At 40.6% G+C, this 18,918-nt stretch overlaps 1 protein-coding gene across 1 annotated transcript; it reads left to right on the top strand.

Annotated features, from left to right (window-relative positions):
- The first annotated feature begins 46 nt into the window (after window positions 1-46).
- On the top strand, window positions 47-16,054 carry TMEM167A (transmembrane protein 167A). The gene is made up of 4 exons (XM_044446556.1): window positions 47-158; window positions 4,730-4,839; window positions 10,054-10,088; window positions 13,327-16,054. The coding sequence occupies exons 1-4, from the start codon at window positions 156-158 to the stop codon at window positions 13,395-13,397; spliced, it is 219 nt and encodes a 72-aa protein (XP_044302491.1). The 5' UTR covers window positions 47-155; the 3' UTR covers window positions 13,398-16,054.
- The last annotated feature ends 2,864 nt before the right edge of the window (window positions 16,055-18,918 follow it).

The following is an 18,918-nucleotide window of genomic DNA, read 5'->3' as shown; positions in this document are numbered from 1 at the left end:
CCTCCTCCAATCAGAACACAGAGCCCGGCTTCGCTTGCGCCTATCCGGGGTCTCCCTCTCCCTCATCCAATCAGCAGGCACCCGAGGGCCCGTGCTTGCCGTCATCCGCCCCTTGACTACCGGATGTGTGATGTGGCTCGTGGCGGTGCGTAACTATGGTAAGTGCCGCGTTCGGGGTGACCGAGGGGGCTTCTCCGGTCATCTTTGTCTTTTCCTTTCCGCGTTTGTAAGGCTTGGACTTTAGCAGTACGGAAGGGGCTGGGAATGAGGCCCTCTTGCTAGGGTCAACGATGCGCATTGTCATGCCTCCTCTCACTGCCATGAAGCGTCGCCCACCTTCTGTCCCCTCTCCTCTGACCTGCAGTAGCGGCCTAGCCTGAAAAAAGGACTGCTAGTATCGGGAAGGACGTCACCTGTTATCTATTTGCTTTTCATCTCCTCCTTTGTGTGGCATTTGATGGAGAAATTCTCTTGGGAAACTTCTTCCCCACCCTTCCCCCGTTTTTTCCGTTGTGGCTGCCTTCTTTCCTGGTCTTTTAATGCATGTATACTTTTACTTCATTTGACTTCAAAACAGCTTTGAAAATCTTCACAAGTGCATTGTAACTAATAAAGTATTTCTTTAAAATTGCACGGTTTTTATACAGTTCTAATCTGTTCTACCCAGGTTTCAGTATGCTTATGCAAATTTCTGTAAGTGAAATGTTCAAGCAGTATTTACTAAACGATTATACATGTATTTTGTACCCATGCCTTTCTGTCAAGAGCAGGTGCTCAAGATGGCTAGAATTAGTAGGTACTTATATCTGGGCAACCTCTTCTTTCCATGCTTACATGAAAAAAACTGGAAAAAAATAGTTTTCAGTCTCGCATGCTCTCATTTGAGAGGGCATAGGATCGTAGTTCTAATGTTTCTTGGCATTTTATTTATGTATTTACTAAGTTTGTATAAAAACCAACAATTAGCATAATACTTTCTGAGTGGCCATTACAATGAAATACCAATAACATTAATAAAATAATACAATTAAAATATTATAATTGACCAAATAAAACATTATATATAAAAACAACTTTTAAAAATTAATAAATTAAAATTAAAACCAGTGCTTTTGATACGAATAGTTTAGTGCCATAGGTGCATCGAAAAAGGAACATTTAAAATTCAAAGCTATATCATATTTAAATTTGGGAGGATTGAACTATACATTCTATCGAATGTGAATATGTTTTTAATAGAAGCTTACAAAATTCATAGGAAACAGCAAAATAAAATTCAACATGGGAAAACACAAAAGTAGAGGTGGGGTAAATAGGGATAACTTGTAATGGTTTTAGTTACACATGACTACAGGTTTATTTGCAGCAGAACATGGAAACTTACTTGAGCAAAAAGCTTCATGGAAAGTGTGTATTTTGGGGAAGATCTTCCATGGGACAAGTAATTTTTTGATAACAGTAGGACCTAAATATATTTAACACTTGGCAGGTGTATTTGTTTGAGTAGCTCTTGAAAGTGTAGCTGTGCAACTTGTGCATGATTACTGTGAAAAACATTCCTGTGAATGCAACAAAGCTTATGTCCAGGTAAGCATAAATAGTTGTGACCTGTGGCTGTAATCTTAAACTTTTGTCCTGAAAATTACTGGTGAATCCAGCAAGTGGGCAGAGAATTGTACAAGGTAGGAAAAAGAGAGTCTTGTAGTTTCAGTTAAAGTAACAGATATTCTGTGTTTATTGTGAAATATAAATAAATGTAAAGCATAAAACTCATTACCGCCAATAATAGAAGCTGCTCAGAGCTTCAGGTAGGCAGCAGTTTGTAAGAACACATGGTCCTAAATAACAACATCCTTCTGTAATTTTACTTTGCTCCAAACTTTGGAGGGATAGAAGGAAACATCAGTATATTTTCTCTATTAGAACCAGAAGGCTGGTTTAGTGTTGTAGCCCTGCTACTTCACCTAGATGTAATATATGTGATCACACAGGTGCACAAGGGCAAGTTGGGGCCCATATCTAGAGATCAGTATGATGGATGGAGTGTTGAACTTGACTCAACTTTAAGTGCAGCTCTACCATAGACTATGCTGAGTGATAGTGACTGAATAGCGCATTTCATAGTTGGGGGATAATGAAACATTCACTGTTGTAATTTGCATGGAAGAAAGATGGAACACAGAGGCAGCATTCCTTCTGCCTCATTCAAGTGGTACCAAACATTTCATTGTAATGTATGCTAAAATAGCTTGCTTAGGTTTTCCGGTTTTTAGGTGAAACTTTAACTCATAGTATTTGTGATATGTCGGAACTCCGTATGACTGAATTGCAACTAGGAAAAGTCTCAGGGTGTGCATTCCATCTGTGGGCAAAGCCAAGATATGATTATTACTTGTTATAAGTCTGTTCAGAAGTAAGCATGAGAAGGGTTCTGCATGCCTATTCAGACATAAGCGGGACTGAATTATATGGCAGTAATTTCAAGTAGAATTCCAAATACCAAGTTTCATTTTTACTCACAAGTAAGTAGGATGAGTCTCAGAAGTAGCTTACCCATTCCCTGCTTCTCTCCTGCAGGTAACACCTTTCCATTCAGCTGCTGATCATGCTTTTCTCAGTGGGGTGGGTTATGGGATAAGGCCTGGGAAAGAAGCTGGGAGGCCAGATGGGGGCTCACTGAAGGCCAGAGTTTCCATGTGCTATAAATGGCTGCCTTCTCTGTTTTGTAGAGTTAACTGCACTTTTCATGTTACTCTATGTAAATCACTCATCTAAAAAAGCAGATGTCTGTTTTTTGTACATCAGCTTCATCTCTCCAGGCTAGTAAGTTTGAAGCTGTATTTGCAATGATACTATATGCCTGAATTCAAGTTCCTACTTGTCAGAGTTCTCAACAATCTGTCACACTTAAGCATAACCAAGAAATGCAATCCATAATGAGGCCATGTAGGCAGGAACAAAGGAAGACCCTATTCATCTTCATAGCTCCCAGACTTAGTGACACTGTCTGGCAGCAACTTTCCACCCTAACCCTTTCCCAGTCTGGAGATGTCAGAGATTAAATCTAGGACCTTTATCATGCAAAATTGAGCTATAGCCCTTATCCAATGATAGCAGATTTGGTTCTCAGCATCTTATAAGAACAGACTTAGCCCTCCCCACTCTAAGATTAACTGCTAAATTTACACAAATGTGGGGATGCTATATTTTGTATGGAAAATTTTCCATACTATATATTTCTGTGTTTAACCACAGTTGTCCAGGCTGTTGTACTGCAATCAATCATGTTAGATGGCCTAATTATAGGATATGAACTTCCATAAGTTATTCTTCTAGACAAGCATTGATATCCGAGTGCTCATTTGCCCATGGAGGAACTGAAAAATAAGATATAACTCCTTGCTGTGCACAATTCAGTTCATTCCTGGCTGGGTCTGGACCACACTTACATATGCTAGCATTTTTCAATAGCAAACTAAAGGAAAATTGAAGCTTAATATTGTGATTGCCCTTTCACTTAGCCTAAGAATGTAAGAGTCATGCTAGATTGCCCGTGGGATCCCACAATCGGCACAAGTGCGACAACACAAGTTCACCATCCTTTGCCCACAGACCCACATCCATACTGTAGTGAACTGAATTAGATCTCTTCAATTTGAAATGGAACCAATGACCAGTGCAAGTAGTTGAAAGTACTATAGTTACCTCAGCAAAAGAAAATTAAACTGTTGAAAAGACATCAGCTCTCTTTGGGTATATATCCTAATAATAGTGTGTTCTTTCAGTGGAATAATTTTTGATAAGTATAAAAAACATAAGGAACATAAAAAACATAAGGAAGTGTACGCTGTTGTCTTTACATTTTTACAAACTTGTCAAGAAAATAATTTCCACATAAAGCTATGATGTTGTTTGACTATAAATGCAAACTATAGCGTGTAATTAATTTAATTCCCCCCAAGCAGATATTTCAGTTCAAATATTTTCTAGCTGTTGAAGACATCTTTGATATAATTATGCTTCATGTAAAATTAACATGAATTAGACTAGCCTTTCTATTTATTGAGATATTCTGTGTGCTTATTGAGGAAGGTGTATTGCAAACTAAGGATGAGTCAAAATATTCTAAATCAGATAACGCTATTCGGAGCATTGGAAACTTTACCAGTTCTACTTTTTCCAGACAGCCCACATCATTATTAATTTATACTCCAGTGGCTATAATGCCTATGGGGAAACATAAACTACTGTACCTTTCAATAATTCTGCAGTGATGTTACAGTCTTGCTTATCACTGATGGAGCGTGGCCAAGGGAGCAGTGTACATCTGATACTCACTGTGTGCTTGAATTGTGCAAGTCTTCCATCTGTATGCACCTCATCCATCATAATGAGCTAGCTGCATAATATTTGCTAAGCTGTAAATCAGGAGTTTTAGATCACTTTTATTATTTTTGTTTGCCTGCAAACTAGAACTTAAGGCTGGTTTGTGGTCCATATACCATTAGTAAGGGCAGCCTTCTTTTTAAAAAAAGTATGTTTTTGACATTTAGGAAATTTAGGGAGTATAGATGTACTGGAGTGGTCCACGATGCAAAGATGTAGTACACCCTCACAAATCACAATTTTCATCTCACCTGAAAGAGATGGAGAAACTAATTAATGGAACAGGAAGAATTTTTGAAGGCTAAGTCATAACTTCTATTTTGTTTTGTTTTTTTCCTTTTAGTCTGCAATCTTCAATTTTCAGAGTCTGCTGACAGTAATTTTGCTGCTTATATGTACTTGTGCATACATAAGATCTTTGGCTCCCAAATTACTGGATAACAATCAGACTGGGTAAGTGAATGCCTAAAATTTGGGGGGAATGAGAAGTACATGTAAATTACTACATATTAATTTTCTTTTCACATTATTGACAGAAGAAATTTGTATTAAGTATTCTGAATATGTGAATGCTTAGCTCCACATTTTAATTCATTTATCACAACCATTTTCATAAAGTTCTATCTTTTAAAGCAAGATTTTGTTTTGGGGGGGAACAGGTGCGATTGTGGCCGCACTCTGGGTGTAATCGCAGCCATTTCCCCCTCTCAGCACAATTATTGCCACCTCCCCCCCCAAGCACGACTGCAATCGCACCCGTGCAGGAAAGGCGGGCGCAATCGTGATCGTCACCTGATGTGGAGTTTGCAACCTGCGGCAAAATTTTTATGAAATTTCTGTTTGCAACCCGATTTAGTCGTGAACTGAGACATTTGTGAGCCAAGGTACCACTATACAATGTAATCCTAATAGAAATATAATGCACAATAAATGCAATGCACTTGAATCGTCCCAAAACCACCTCCCCCCCCCCACCAGATCCATGGAAAAATTGTCTTCCACAAAACCAGTCCCTGGTGTCAAAAAGTTGGGAACCACTGATAGTAAAAACAACAAATCCTAAGGACTCTCAACAAAAAAACCCAAACCCACGGCTGAAACAAAACTGGTGCAAATGTTATTTGAAATGGAAAGATATACATTCCAGTGAGGCTATTTCATAATCTGGGCACCAGAGTTCAAAAATTGTCAGCAGAGTGACTATACATAAGACCTCAGGAGCTAGATGAAGTTCTCAGATGGGTTCATGTGGCAAAGCAGTACCTAGGATACCCTTCATTCTAGGCCATTTGGGAATTTAAAAGCCAACACTAGCACCTTGACCTAAACTTGAAAACAGCGATAGCCAGTGAAGCTGGTACACAATACCATAATACCATGTGTACTTTGTATAACCTTCAAACACAGTGCTACAAAGATGCATTGCAATATCTGACCTGGACAAGTCTTAATATGGGCTGGTCTTAGTTCTCTAGAAAAGGATGCAGTTAACAAGTTTCTTTTAAAAAGAAACATCACCACTACCTGCATTTACAGAAGGATCCAGTTGGATCTAGAAGTAACCCCAAACCTGTTTCTTCAGGGAAGTGCAGTTCTTATCCCAAAAGCTGAAGTCTCCTCAGATGGGATTTCTGATGGTCTCAGAGGAGACTTAAACTCCTGTTTCATCTTGAATAACTTTTAGTTTGTTCTTCAGTTCCAAAACTGTCTCCAAACAGCAGTTCAGAACTATGCTTTCCTCCACAAAGTTAATTGGTAGAAATTGCAATTATTATGTTAGGAAGATTCAAATACAAATAGAGAAAAAATCTTTTTCACAATGGCTAGAAGAGTAAACTTTGTACTGTGTGTCTTGAGATAGTAAAAAGATCTTTGTGCTATGTTTCCTTAGGAGATTGGGGCAAATACCGCACTTCAGCTGTATAACATAAAGAATGGATTGCTTTTAAAAAGTAGCTGCTTCTACCGTGTTTCCCAGAAATAAGACCTAGACTATTTATTATTTTATTTATTAAAACATGTTTATGCCGCCCCATTCGCCGAAGCCTCGGGGCGGCTCACATCATTAAGTTAAAATAATTATAATATAAATTAAAATATAAATATAAAATTAAAATACAACAGTACAGTATAAAATAAGCCGCCCTGGCCAGATAAAACCAATAATGTTAACAGTTAAAATGCCGCTTGAATAAAAAGGTCTTCGCCTGGCGCCGAAAAACAAATAACGACGGCGCCAGGCGGACCTCTCTGGGGAGCGTGTTCCATAGCTTAGGCGCCACCGCAGAGAAAGCCCTCCTCCGAGTACCCACCCTCCTAATTTCTTTCATGGAGGGTTCCCGGAGAAGGGCCTCCCCCACCGATCTCAAGGGGCGGCTGGGCATATATGGGTGCAAGCGCTCCTTCAGGTAACCAGGACCCAAGCCGTTTAGGGCTTTATAGGTCATCACCAACACCTTGAATTGGGCCCGGACTTCAATGGGAAGCCAGTGAAGCTGACGGAGAACTGGGGTCATGTGAACACAACGCCCAGTCCCCGTCAGCAGCCTGGCAGCTCCGTTTTGAACCAGTTGAAGTATCTGGACCGTCTTCAAGGGTAGCCCCACGTAGAGCGCGTTACAGAAGTCGAGACGGGAAGCCACCAATGCATGTGTCACTGTCGCAAGGCAGTCATACTCCAGATAGGGGCGCAGCTGGTGGATCAGCCGAAGCTGGAGGAAAGCGCTCCTCGCCGCTGCGGTCACCTGAGCTTCTAGTGAAAGCTCCGGGTCGAGGAGCACTCCCAAGCTGCGAACCTTGTCCCTAAGAGGGAGTGCAACCCCATTCAGAACAAGGTTCAGTTCACCCTCTCCAAAGGCAGAACCACCAACCAACAGGACCTCCGTCTTGTCTGGATTGAGTTTCAGTTTATTGGCCCTCATCCAGCCCATTACCTCGGCCAGGCACCGGTTCAGTACAGCCACTGCCTCACCTGGATTGGTGGAAAACGAGAGGTAGAGCTGGGTATCATCAGCGTACTGATGGTTCCGCAGCCCACACCTCCTGATGACCTCTCCCAGCGGTTTCATGTAAATGTTGAACAGCAATGGGGACAAAATGGACCCCTGTGGCACTCCATGGCATAACTGCCATGGCGCAGAGCCATAGTCCCCCAGCACCACCTTCTGGAACCGGCCATCGAGATAGGAGCGGAACCACTGCAAAGCAGTGCCTCCAACCCCCAATCCCGCAAGCCTGTCCAGAAGGATACCATGGTCGATGGTATCGAAAGCCGCTGAGAGGTCCAGGAGAACCAACAGGGACGCACTCCCCCTGTCTTTCTCCCTGCACAGGTCATCGTACAGGGTGACCAAGGCAGATTCAGTACCGTACCCGGGTCTGAAGCCGGACTGAAATGGGTCCAGATAATCAGTTTCATCCAAGAGTGCTTGGAGTTGTCCCGCCACCACTCGCTCTAACACCTTGCCCAAAAACGGGATGTTGGCCACTGGTCTATAATTAGTGGCCATCTCTGGATCCAGTGACGCCTTCTTCAGGACCGGTCGGACTACCGCCTCCTTTAAAGGGGCAGGCACCCGACCCTCCCTCAGAGAAGCGTTAATCACTTCCAAAATCCAGGTCCCAATCCCGTGCTTGGAATTATTTATTAACCAAGACGGGTAAGGGTCCAATAAGCAAGTGGTGGGACGTACTCGTCCAAGCACCTTGTCCACATCATCGGGCCGCAATAACTAAAATTCATCCAATAATTCTGGACCAGACGGCGGCATTGGCGTCTCCCTTAAAACCTCTGTATCAATAGTGGAATCCAGCTCGTGACGAATCTGAGCGATTTTCTCCCTGAAATGCCTGGCAAAGTCGTCACAGCGGGCCTTTGAGGGTGGAACCAGGTCTTCTTTCGGACCTGGACAAACCAGGCCCTGCACCACTCGAAAAAGCTCCGCCGGACGGCATTGTGAGGAGGCAATGGAAGCGGAAAAATATCTCTTTTTCGCCGCCCTCACCGCCACAGCATAGCCCCAATAGTGGGCTCTCAAGTGTGTTCGGTCAGATTCATCACGTGATTTCCTCCACCTACGCTCTAGCCGTCTCCCAACCTGCTTCATCGCCCTCAATTCAGGGGTATACCAAGGGGAAGAGCGGGCTCTGCCCGGTGGGAGAGGGCACTTAGGAGCGATCGTGTCTACAGCCCTGGTCATCTCCCCATTCCACAGTTCGACCAGAGCCTCGACAGGAGCACCCGTCTTGTCAGCCGGAAACTCCCCCAGGGCCTTCGGGAATCCTTCCGGATCCATCCGGCTCCGGGGGCGGACCCACACAATCGGGTCTGCACCCTTACAGAGGGAGAAGTCGCTCTTGAGCACAAACCTCACCAGGAAGTGATCTGACCATGACAGGGGAGTCAAACATAGATTCCTCACCCTCAGACCACCCTCTTCCTGTCCCGTCGAGAAAACCAAGTCCAGGGTGTGTCCACGTTCATGGGTCGGGCCGATGACATGTTGAGACAGCCCCATGGCCGCCATGGAGACCATGAAGTCCTGAGCCGCCCCAGTCAGATCAGTCTCGGCATGGAGATTGAAGTCCCCCAGGACCAACATCCTGGGGGTCCTCAACACCAGGTCCAAGACGATCTCCGTCAGCTCAGGCAGGGAGACTGTTGGGCAGAAGGGTGCACGGTACACCAACAGAATCCCCAATCTGTCTTGGTCGCCCAGCAGGTGTCGTGTGCGCGGTGCCTCTTCTGCCGGCGCTCTTCCCCCGGCCGCCGCCGGCGCTTTTCAGGGCGCGGGGCTTCCTCCCTCCGACGTTCGCTGCGCCCGGCCACGCCTCTCACACATGCCGGGCGTGGTGGCAGTCAGGGCAGGTGGTGGAGTCCGGGGTGCGGGCGTTTGCTGCCTCTGCCGCTGCCGCGCGCGCAGGTGTCGTGTGCGCGGTGCCTCTTCTGCCGGCGCAAGTACTGTTTTTGGTACTTGCTAAAATATAAGACCTACCCCAAAAATAAGACCTAGCTGTGTTTATTCCCAGGGCCAAGGGGATCATAGAGCCTTTTTAAACTTTATTTTTTAACTTAACTTTAACTTAATGCACTGTGTGGAGGAAACATGCTTATGCAGCTCTGCTCCCTCCGCTCCCTGCCCTCCACACAGAGCTGCATAAGCCGATGCTTCCTCTATAGCGCCGGCTCCTGTTATAGGCAGAGTGATACCAAATGTACAAGTATAAATGCTGTTGTACATGAGTAAGTGTGGATTGTTGTACACATTAAAAAATAAAAAAATAAGACCTCAAAAATAAGACCTAGTATATTTTTGTGAGCCAAACAAATATAACACAGTGTCTTATTTTTCGGGGAAACACGGCACATGCCCAAGAGGTCTTTGAGGATTTCAGAAAAAAATACCTCCATCACCATGTTTCAATAAGTTCCATGGCAAACCAGTTTGTAGCTGAAGGGTCTTGGACAGTTATTCTTGGTATAACAATGGTTGTTTTTTTCCAAAGAAATAAAAATAAAAAATCAAGCAGGGCATGCTTAAATCAGTTGGCATGCTTTAAAGTTGCTTTTTGATTCTCACCCATAGCTACTGTATCTTATTTAAACTGTATATACTTGTTGGACTTAAAATACAGAATATCTTCTAATTTTTCTTAATGTATTTTCAGATTATTGGGAATATTTTGGAAATGTGCTAGGATTGGTAAGTGTGTGTTCTATCACCACTACAGCATCTGGATCTGTCTCTTTATGCTACTATCTATGGGGCTAATTGCAAAATCTGGGTAGGGAGACTTTGAGTGAGAAAAGAGCACTGGAAGAAAATGTTAGTCTTTCCCAAATGTCACATTTTCATGCCTCAAAACATCTTCATGGGATTTTTAACTAGCAAAATCAAAAACAATTCACTTGTCAACAATCTGTCCTGTCTAGTTTAACCCAAATATATAGTTGATTTTATATGGCCTTATTATGCTTAGACAAAGCTATAAATTAGCCTTTTGTTTAAAGATTCAAAAATTCTAGGAACCAGTATGTCATTTGGATTTTCTCCCCTTAAGACTGTTCTGCAGCTTTCTACAAATGATAAGTATAAATCTGCATGAATGTAGAAGGCAAGTTGCTCCCCTTGTGTTTAAGCAGTCTTTTGGATGCGTGTACCTTTAATCAAGCGTTGCCAATTCTAAAAGTGGTACTAACAGACATTTAATCCTAACAGATGATGGATACCTCTCTCAAGAAAATTAAGAGCAGAAAAATACAACACATGAAAATTGTGAAACTGTAGGAGGTGGACTTCCTCAATATTAATTATAACCAAATGTAGAATTGTAGACATTAATTCATACAGCCATTTGCAGTTTAATTAAATGTGTGCCAGATGATGACAATGTATTGTAATGTAATTGTGGTATTCTTACTGATGGGAAGAGTTACTGAGCTGTTTATTGCTATGGAAATTTTTATGTATTTACTAAATTAGTTTAGGTCTTGCAATATTCTTCAGTTAAAACATTTTTAAAATGTTACAAAATAGAAATACTGCTACAATTGTGTGCTGATCTATTGATCAAGATAATAATTTAGACATTGTATTGCTTTAGAGACTGGCAGTACCTATTGGCTGAGAGTCTCAGATGGCAAATTCATGTGTGCAAGGTGAGGGCAAACAGCTGGCTCAGGAGGACTGCAACACACAACCAAGTGCCCTTGACCCAACAACATTGATGACATAGTTCATTGAAGCCACGGTGCCTTGCAGAAATACTCACTCCCTTTGACATTCCCACATTTTGTTGCATTAAAACCTGGAATTGAAATGATTTAATGGGCATTTTATCTCTTGATGTACACAAGGTACTCAGTACTAGGAAGATGCAAAATGTTTTTATTGTGGCATAAAAGTTAACAAAAATAAACTAGCACTCCTTGGTTACATAAGTGCTCACCCCAGAGGCAGTACATGGTAGAAACACATTTGGCAGCAATGACATTGGTGAATCTTCTTAGGTAAGTCTCTATTAGCTGGATTTCACAATGTTTGGCCATTCATCCTGGCAAAACTTCTCCAGCTCGGTATTTAGATAGGGACCATTTCCAAGTTTTGCCACAGTTTCTTAATCAGATAGTGGTCTGGGCTTTGAATGAGCCCTGTTATTAAACCACTCCAGCATTGCTTTAGCTGAGTGTTTAGGGTCTTTATCCTGCTGCAAGGTAAACCTCCATCACAATCCCAGGTCCCTTGCAGTCTGAAACAGTTTTTTAAAAACAGAATTGCTGTGTCTTTGGCACCATCCCTCTTGCTCTCAATTCTGAAAAGTTTCCCAGTCCCTGATAAAGAAAAACTTCTCTACAACATGCTGCTATGGGGATGGTGTTCTGTGGACAATAAGCACTGTTGGCTTTGCACCACACCTAGCATTTTGCATTTGATAAGACCATTTTTGGTCTTATCTTACCAGAGAACCTTTTCCCACATACTGGCTGTTTCTCCTCCATGCCTTTTTACAAACTCTAAACAGGCTTTGCTATGGGTTTGTTTTAGCAGTGGCTTTCCTTTTGTCACTCTTCCATAAGGCCCAGGTTTGTGGAACATCCAGGTGATAGTTTGCTGATTGAGAGGGTCTCCCATATCACCTGCAGATCTCTCCAGATTCTTCAGTGTTGCCATTGGCCTCTTGGTTGCATCTCTGAATAATGTCTTCCGTACCTGGTAACTGTGTCTTGGTGAGCAGCCTTCTTTAGGCAGCGTCACAGCTGAGTCACAGTCTTTCCATTTTGTTGTTGTTCCATGCCTTCAAGATGTCTGCAACCTAGGTAGCCCCATGAATTAATGTCCTTCAAAATACCTTGCATTTGGCAGCCCTACTTAGCTCCAGAATTCAAGGCTGTGGGGGTCCATGTATGGAAATATTACATCCTATAGTTGGTCTTCTTCCACCTTTGACTTTCCTTAGCATGGCTTCTTGTGAGTGCTTCCTTCTCATGATATCCTTGTGGTATGACAGCCTCAGTTTCATAATTTTTGCTTTCTAGGGCAAGTCCTAGCTCGATCTAAGACCCACGTATTTATCTTTCTGTGGATCCAGGGTAATCGCAAAGCTCTCCTTCAGCCTTATGTTTGAATGTATCAGTGTTCTTCCTGTCAGCTTTCTTCATCATCCACCCATCATACCCATGCATAGTGATTGGGAATACAGTAGTGATCTTGGTTTCTAGTGAAACATCCTTACACTTGATGATCTTTTCCATTGCTGCCCTTTGAAGTATCCATCTAATTTTATTGGTTGCAATCTCCATTTGAGTCATTATAAGCAGAATATTTTACAATTTCATTTTCATAATTTGGGATATTTTTATAAGCCTCACTGGTACTTCTACATAACTTTATCCCAGAGCTGTTTTGATAGCTTCTTGGTGTTCATGCATACTTCAAGTGATAACAACGTCCATTAAATTTATTTCAGTTCCAGGATGTAAGAAAACAAAAACTAGAAAAGTCAAAGGCAGGGTGAATACTTCTGTGGGGCATTGTACATTCTAAGGAGTAAGGCCTATTATTAAAGACACCACTTGTCCTTCCACTTTCTCTGCACTAGCTTCTTTCTACCAGCTGCAGAACTTCCCAAGATGGACAAGATTTCTTACAGGTCTCTGTGGTTCTACAAATTTAGTATTTGTAGGATATCCCCAAAATTTTCACTGGAAATAATTGAGGCCAATAATTAGGCGGAATCTGTCATTTTACCCAGCCTCCCTGTTTGTGAGTATCGGGGTGGAACCTCATCTTTACCTGTTACTTGTAATTCTCAATGTGTGTTATTTCTTTTGCTGATCCTCCTGTTTCACATCACTGCATTTTCAACAAAGGGCAAACAAAAAAAATATCATACTTATGTGTGAGAACTAGCCACTAAATTCAATTTTGTTTCTTATTTCAGGTGAACGGAAGAGCCCTTACGTAGCTATCTGTTGTATTGCAATGGCCTTTAGCATTCTGTTCGTGCAGTAAAAATTGGAAAATGTCAGGAATACATTGCTTTCAAACCTGCAATAGAATAAAAGACTCTGGAAGACAGAAAAGAAAAAAATTTGTACATCTCAGCTTCTTTATTCCTATTGGACAAAACATGCTTTCCACAATGTGTTCCATTATTTTCAGTTAGAGCAATTGTGTACTAAGTTATGAAAATGCAGCTATTAATTATCACAGTTATACTTCGTGATTATGAAGGGTTTTTTCCCTTTATGTGAACTGTATTCTGAATTTCTGCTAAGGCATTTTAAGACATACAACTATAATGAATGCAGTTAGCATTTCTTTTTGAAAGCTGTTCTTTCGGATGTTAAAACCTGAACCCTTAAAAACTTACAAAGTTTTTTACAAAATTGTCAGTTTTAAAACATAGAAGAACAGTAAGAACACTGTTAATCTGTAGATGGGGTGGTACCAAGTAAAATCAGGTCAATCTTAGTGTTTCTGTAGAAATAAAAATCTATATAGTGATTGAACTATAAGAAAGATAAAGAGACCAAAGCAAAAATTCAGAACAGAAGACTTCAAATTAGAATTTTTAATTAAAAATGTTTGAATGAGTTGCTCTATGTATTACAGGGTAAGAATAGCTTACGATTAGATCTTATAGTTATAAAATGCCTATATAACAGTTAAAAATGATTTTACAAGGAATGACTCCTGCTCACTATGACTTCTTCATGTTAAAGCCAACATCTGCTATCAAATATTTTTTGTTTCACTTGAACCTGATTTAATTTTTAATAAAAACAAAACAATGTACTGTGCATTGATGATCTCTGCAGGCAATTAAATTCTGGAACTTATTGAAATGCATGAGAAATGTATTTATTTCAACTATTAGGAAATGAAAGATAAATCCAGATTGGTTTTCTGAGATATGACTTTTAAATTCAAACAATATTGAGTTCTCTGCTAGAATTTTCACTACTAATCATACAGCAACTGGAAAAGCTATTGATAAGTCGATCCAGTATGAGCTAAAATCACTGAACTCATGTGGTCATCCACTTGTCTGTCTAGCTGCTTTTGTATAAATATTTTAGAGCCAGGAAAGCCTAATACCTCTTTGGCATTTGGACTATTTAACAAGTAATACAAATACATGATCCTCAAATGTTTTTTCATACCTAATAATTTTTAGAAATGATTTATCACAGCATTTTCTTGAGAATTCACAGAATGTAGTTGTATATTTCTAAATTACTTTGTGTAAATAAGGATGAGCAACAATGGGATAAAACAAACAGTGTTGTTTAGCAAGTGTTTGTGTACTCTAAAGTGGAAATTAGTACAACTTGGTGTATATTTTAGAGAATGTCTAGCAGTATTTACATATTTAAGATGTAAACTTATTCATGAAAGTGAGAGAGATGGAAGCAATCAGGAAATTCATATTCTGTACGTGACATGATACAAGGTATCTCAATATGCACATCACAGTTTGTGATGTGTGAGGTACAAGCGTCTAATCATCAGTTCAGAATTACGTATATAGAACCCACTTTTATCACTGGTAGGTTTTCCTATTCTGTTGTGTTCAAAGATCAGTTTCTGGTAGTGTTCTTAGTGGCAATTGCGTAAGTACAACCAAGCTTTCAAATGCAAAATTAAGTATGATTTCTTTCCTTAAGAAAATACATAAAAATAAAAGAAATTTAAGCTGCCATTTTCTCCTTTTTAACTTGCATGTGTAAACATGTTGTCAACTTCTGTGTTTAAGCAATATAGGATGCATTCCTATAGTATCGCAGCAGGCATGAAACTATATTCACCAAGTAGTTCATAATATCCACAACACTGGATTTCAATTGAAGTGTGTGCAACTGGGCTGCAGAAGCAAACTTTTCCCACCCATCTTCTGCCCTGAAAATTGTGAAGAAGCGCCTTCCATCGGCAGAACTACATTCATGGAAAGTGCCTCCATCCAAGTCACCATTCTACCTACACCACAATGTACCCCTTTCAGCAGTGCTCACACGCTTCTTTATAGTGTAGCATTTTTTAGAAGTTGCTCCATGGGTACACCAGCCCAATTGTGTGTTCCTAATTATGTTTCCAACCCATTATCTATAATCTTACTAGGAACTGAATAAGAACAAGAATACTTGCAATGTGTTTTAAATACAGGTCAAGAATCCTAAAACAAAATCTCTCCATAAAAAGCATTGTTAAAAGGTTCATTTTCTACTGTAAGCCTTAAATTGTATCATAATTCTTTAATATCAGATTAGCTTACGCATGTATACCTACAGCAACCTACACACCACCTAGGATACTTTTGGAACAAATGTAAATTCCAAACATAAGTTCTATAAAAACAAAAAATAGGAAATACATTGTTTGTATGGGTGCCTTAAAGCCCAGAGATTTTCTAAAATTTTGTGAGCAGAGAAGTTTTTAAGGATGCATTTGAAAGAAGTCAGTTAAATCATTCAAGTCATTTAACAAGAGAAACTTTTAAATTACATGCTTAACTGCCATATTTATAAAATGTGGCTGTGACTTGATAAACAGCATATACTTTTATTATGGGGGAAATGATGAGGGGAGAAGTTTGTTTATTATTTATTCATTGTAAAATGTCTTATGCTATGAGACTGACTGTAAATATAAATGAAACATGAAATATTTTTGGCATTGTTGTGATCTTTCCTGTACTAGCAATTAATAGAAATAACTACTGGTAAGGATTCTTAGTGACATGCTTGCTAAAAGAGTAGAAAGAGTTAGGGTGGAATATGGGAAGATCTCACTGACTGCCACTCTTAGATGGAGAGGTCATGGGAGTAGGGAGCTTTTTGGAAAAGATGATCTTGCATATCCTTGCATGCAGTCCAGCTACCTGATTTTTAAGAACCTTGTAAGTAATACCTAGTCCTCGTGTTTGCTTCATCCCCTTCTTATTTAGGTTTTTTTCTCCTTTTGGAATCATGTCTTTTAGGATGTACACCTCAGAGGCTGCATAATTATTGATCTTTGGAAACTACTCTGAGAGTCTGTTTTCCCCCATTTAGCTGAAGAACATGCTAAAAATCCTATCTGTAAAATCATGTATGCTTAACTTATCCTCACGAGGATCAATAGTTTACACAATTGAGATTGGCTTGGACACTCAAAAGAATGTGAAAAGGGGTTGTTCCTCTTTCTAGAACTCTTAATTTGTTTCCTTTAAATACCCTAGAACACTGCACAATGCCCAGTCACCAACTCTGGCTTAGCTGTTCTTTTAGGATCTTTGACCCACTCACACACAGGACAGTTTATCTTTTCAGCACCTCTTTATGACTGAAAATTCTGGATACAAAACTAATGGACAGTGTTGAACTGTTTTCCTTGGTTATAACGCTTCATCTTAGATTGGCCATTTACTACTGCAAGCTACACGTATGCCTATTTACAGTATGCTTATTTTAGAGAAATGAATGCTCAACAATGCTGGAAAATTAGTTTTATTCTTCATCTGCAGCATTTAAAGTGTTCCTATTTGAGAAAACAAAGTGAGCCAAGTGTTCTTTCTGGCTTCTTTCCTTTCTCAGGGACCTGTGTTTGTCCAGGTGCTAAATTCAAATCTAATCTACTGTGTAACTCAAATCTCCATCTACAGCATTGATGGAACGTAACAATGCAATGACACCAACATGCAATGGGTTTCTGACAGATGAATTTGCGGGGGGGGGGGGGAGAGACTAGAACAGTTAGAGGATCTATAGGGCAATATAACAAATATGACAATGTCTATTTGGGGCAGGGTTGTTGTGGGGATAAGATTGGAACCAGGAGGAAGAGAATGATGAAAGCTGCTTTGAGATATTTAAAAAGGTGGGTTATAAATCAAATAAAAATAGGCGTACTTGAAATGCATAGAAACATTTTCTCCCCCACCCCCCAAAAAAAGTTGGATATTCAAGTGATGTATTTTGTAAGAACTTTTCCATAAAGTAACAAATTCTTGGGAGGAGGATTAATTTCTTTAAGGTAGATTTATTAGACATGTAATTTGCAAGGAAGTAAAAGGGAGAGAAATCGAGTTCAGTAGCAACTTGTTACTTATTTGTCAACATGCGTTCTATTTTCTGATGCTCTCTTCACCTCCACCCACCTTCCAACTATTTTAGGGAAGTGCCCATTTTCACAAAGTTTTATATCCAGCCAGAATTCAGAATTTTCACAGCTCAAGAATCTCATAAATAACGTTCTAGTGCTGTGGAAGAAGTCTAGCAAAATGGCAGCTGTGTTTGGAAATCTCTTAGAACTGAGTACCTGCATCAGGTGAGAGGATAGTAAGACAGGTTAGGGATTATGCTAGTGAAGCCCCCCCCCCCCCAATGCTGTTTTCAAGTTCAGGTCAAGGTGCTAGTGTTGGCTTTTAAATTCCCAAATGGCCTAGAATGAAGGGTATCCTAGGTACTGCTTTGCCATATGAACCCATCTGAGAACGTCATCTAGTTCCTGAGGTCTTATGTATAGTCACTCTGCTGACAGAGTTTTTGAACTCTGGTGCCCAGATTATGAAATAGCCTCACTGGAATGTATATCTTTCCATTTCAAATAACATTTGCACCAGTTTTGTTTCAGTCGTGGGTTTGGGGGGTTTTTTTTGTTTTTGTTTTTGGTAAGAGTCTAGGATTCGTTGTTTTTACTTTGTCAGTGGTTCCCAACCTTTTTGGCACCAGGGACTGGTTTTGTGAAAGACAATTTTTCCCTGCTGAGCAGATGGAGGCAGTGTTGATTCTGATGGGGGACTTCAATATTAAGACTGAGGCCCCCTTAGTACCAGTGCTCAAACTTTAATGGGCCCATCTCAATATCTGCCCTGCTCCCCCACATACACACACAGTTTCATTTTTGCTCACCGGGATTAAAGTAATCCATGGGGGTGTAAAAACCGTGTTGTGGATATCTCTACCCGGTAAAACTTAGATTTACATGGACTCCTAACCACCAGCATCTAGTGAATCCTGAATACTCTGGGGGATTTTTTTCCCTGCTAGATCTGTGAATCCTCTCAAAGTCCTGGCTAATCTAGAATCGGGGCTGTTGACCCAATTGCCCCCAAGTGTCTGCCCCACAGTGTAGAGCTCTCTGGCAACAGTTAAGAAAACTTAGTCCAATGCAATTGAACATGTTGGATCCCATCTTAAGACCTATTCCATGATGGTGAGAGCAGAGAAGCCTTTTTTGCCTCTATTGCATCAGTATAATATAGTAACTTTATTTTGAGTGGTTAAACAGCTATGACTTTCTGACCCCAAAAGTAGAGAAGAGCAAGTATATGTAGTATGTTCACTCCAATTTGGACTCAGCATTGAATACAGACAGGGAAGCCGCTTGTTCTATTTAAATGGATGAGTTTCACTTTGTTCAACCTGAGGAGGTAGCCAAGTTGCTTGGAGGGCTCTGGCCAGCTACGAGGTTTTGGACACAGTCTCTCTTCTAATATGAGCTGCCATAGCAGGATGAACCACTGGGTGGTGAAAATTGTTAATGCCTCTTT

The sequence above is a fragment of the Varanus komodoensis genome, unplaced genomic scaffold, assembly GCF_004798865.1.
Source record: "Varanus komodoensis strain SLA01 unplaced genomic scaffold, ASM479886v1 scaffold5, whole genome shotgun sequence".
In the NCBI taxonomy this organism is placed as follows: domain Eukaryota; kingdom Metazoa; phylum Chordata; class Lepidosauria; order Squamata; family Varanidae; genus Varanus; species Varanus komodoensis.
Note: the sequence above shows the minus strand (reverse complement) of the source record. Positions and strands in the feature narration are given on the sequence as shown.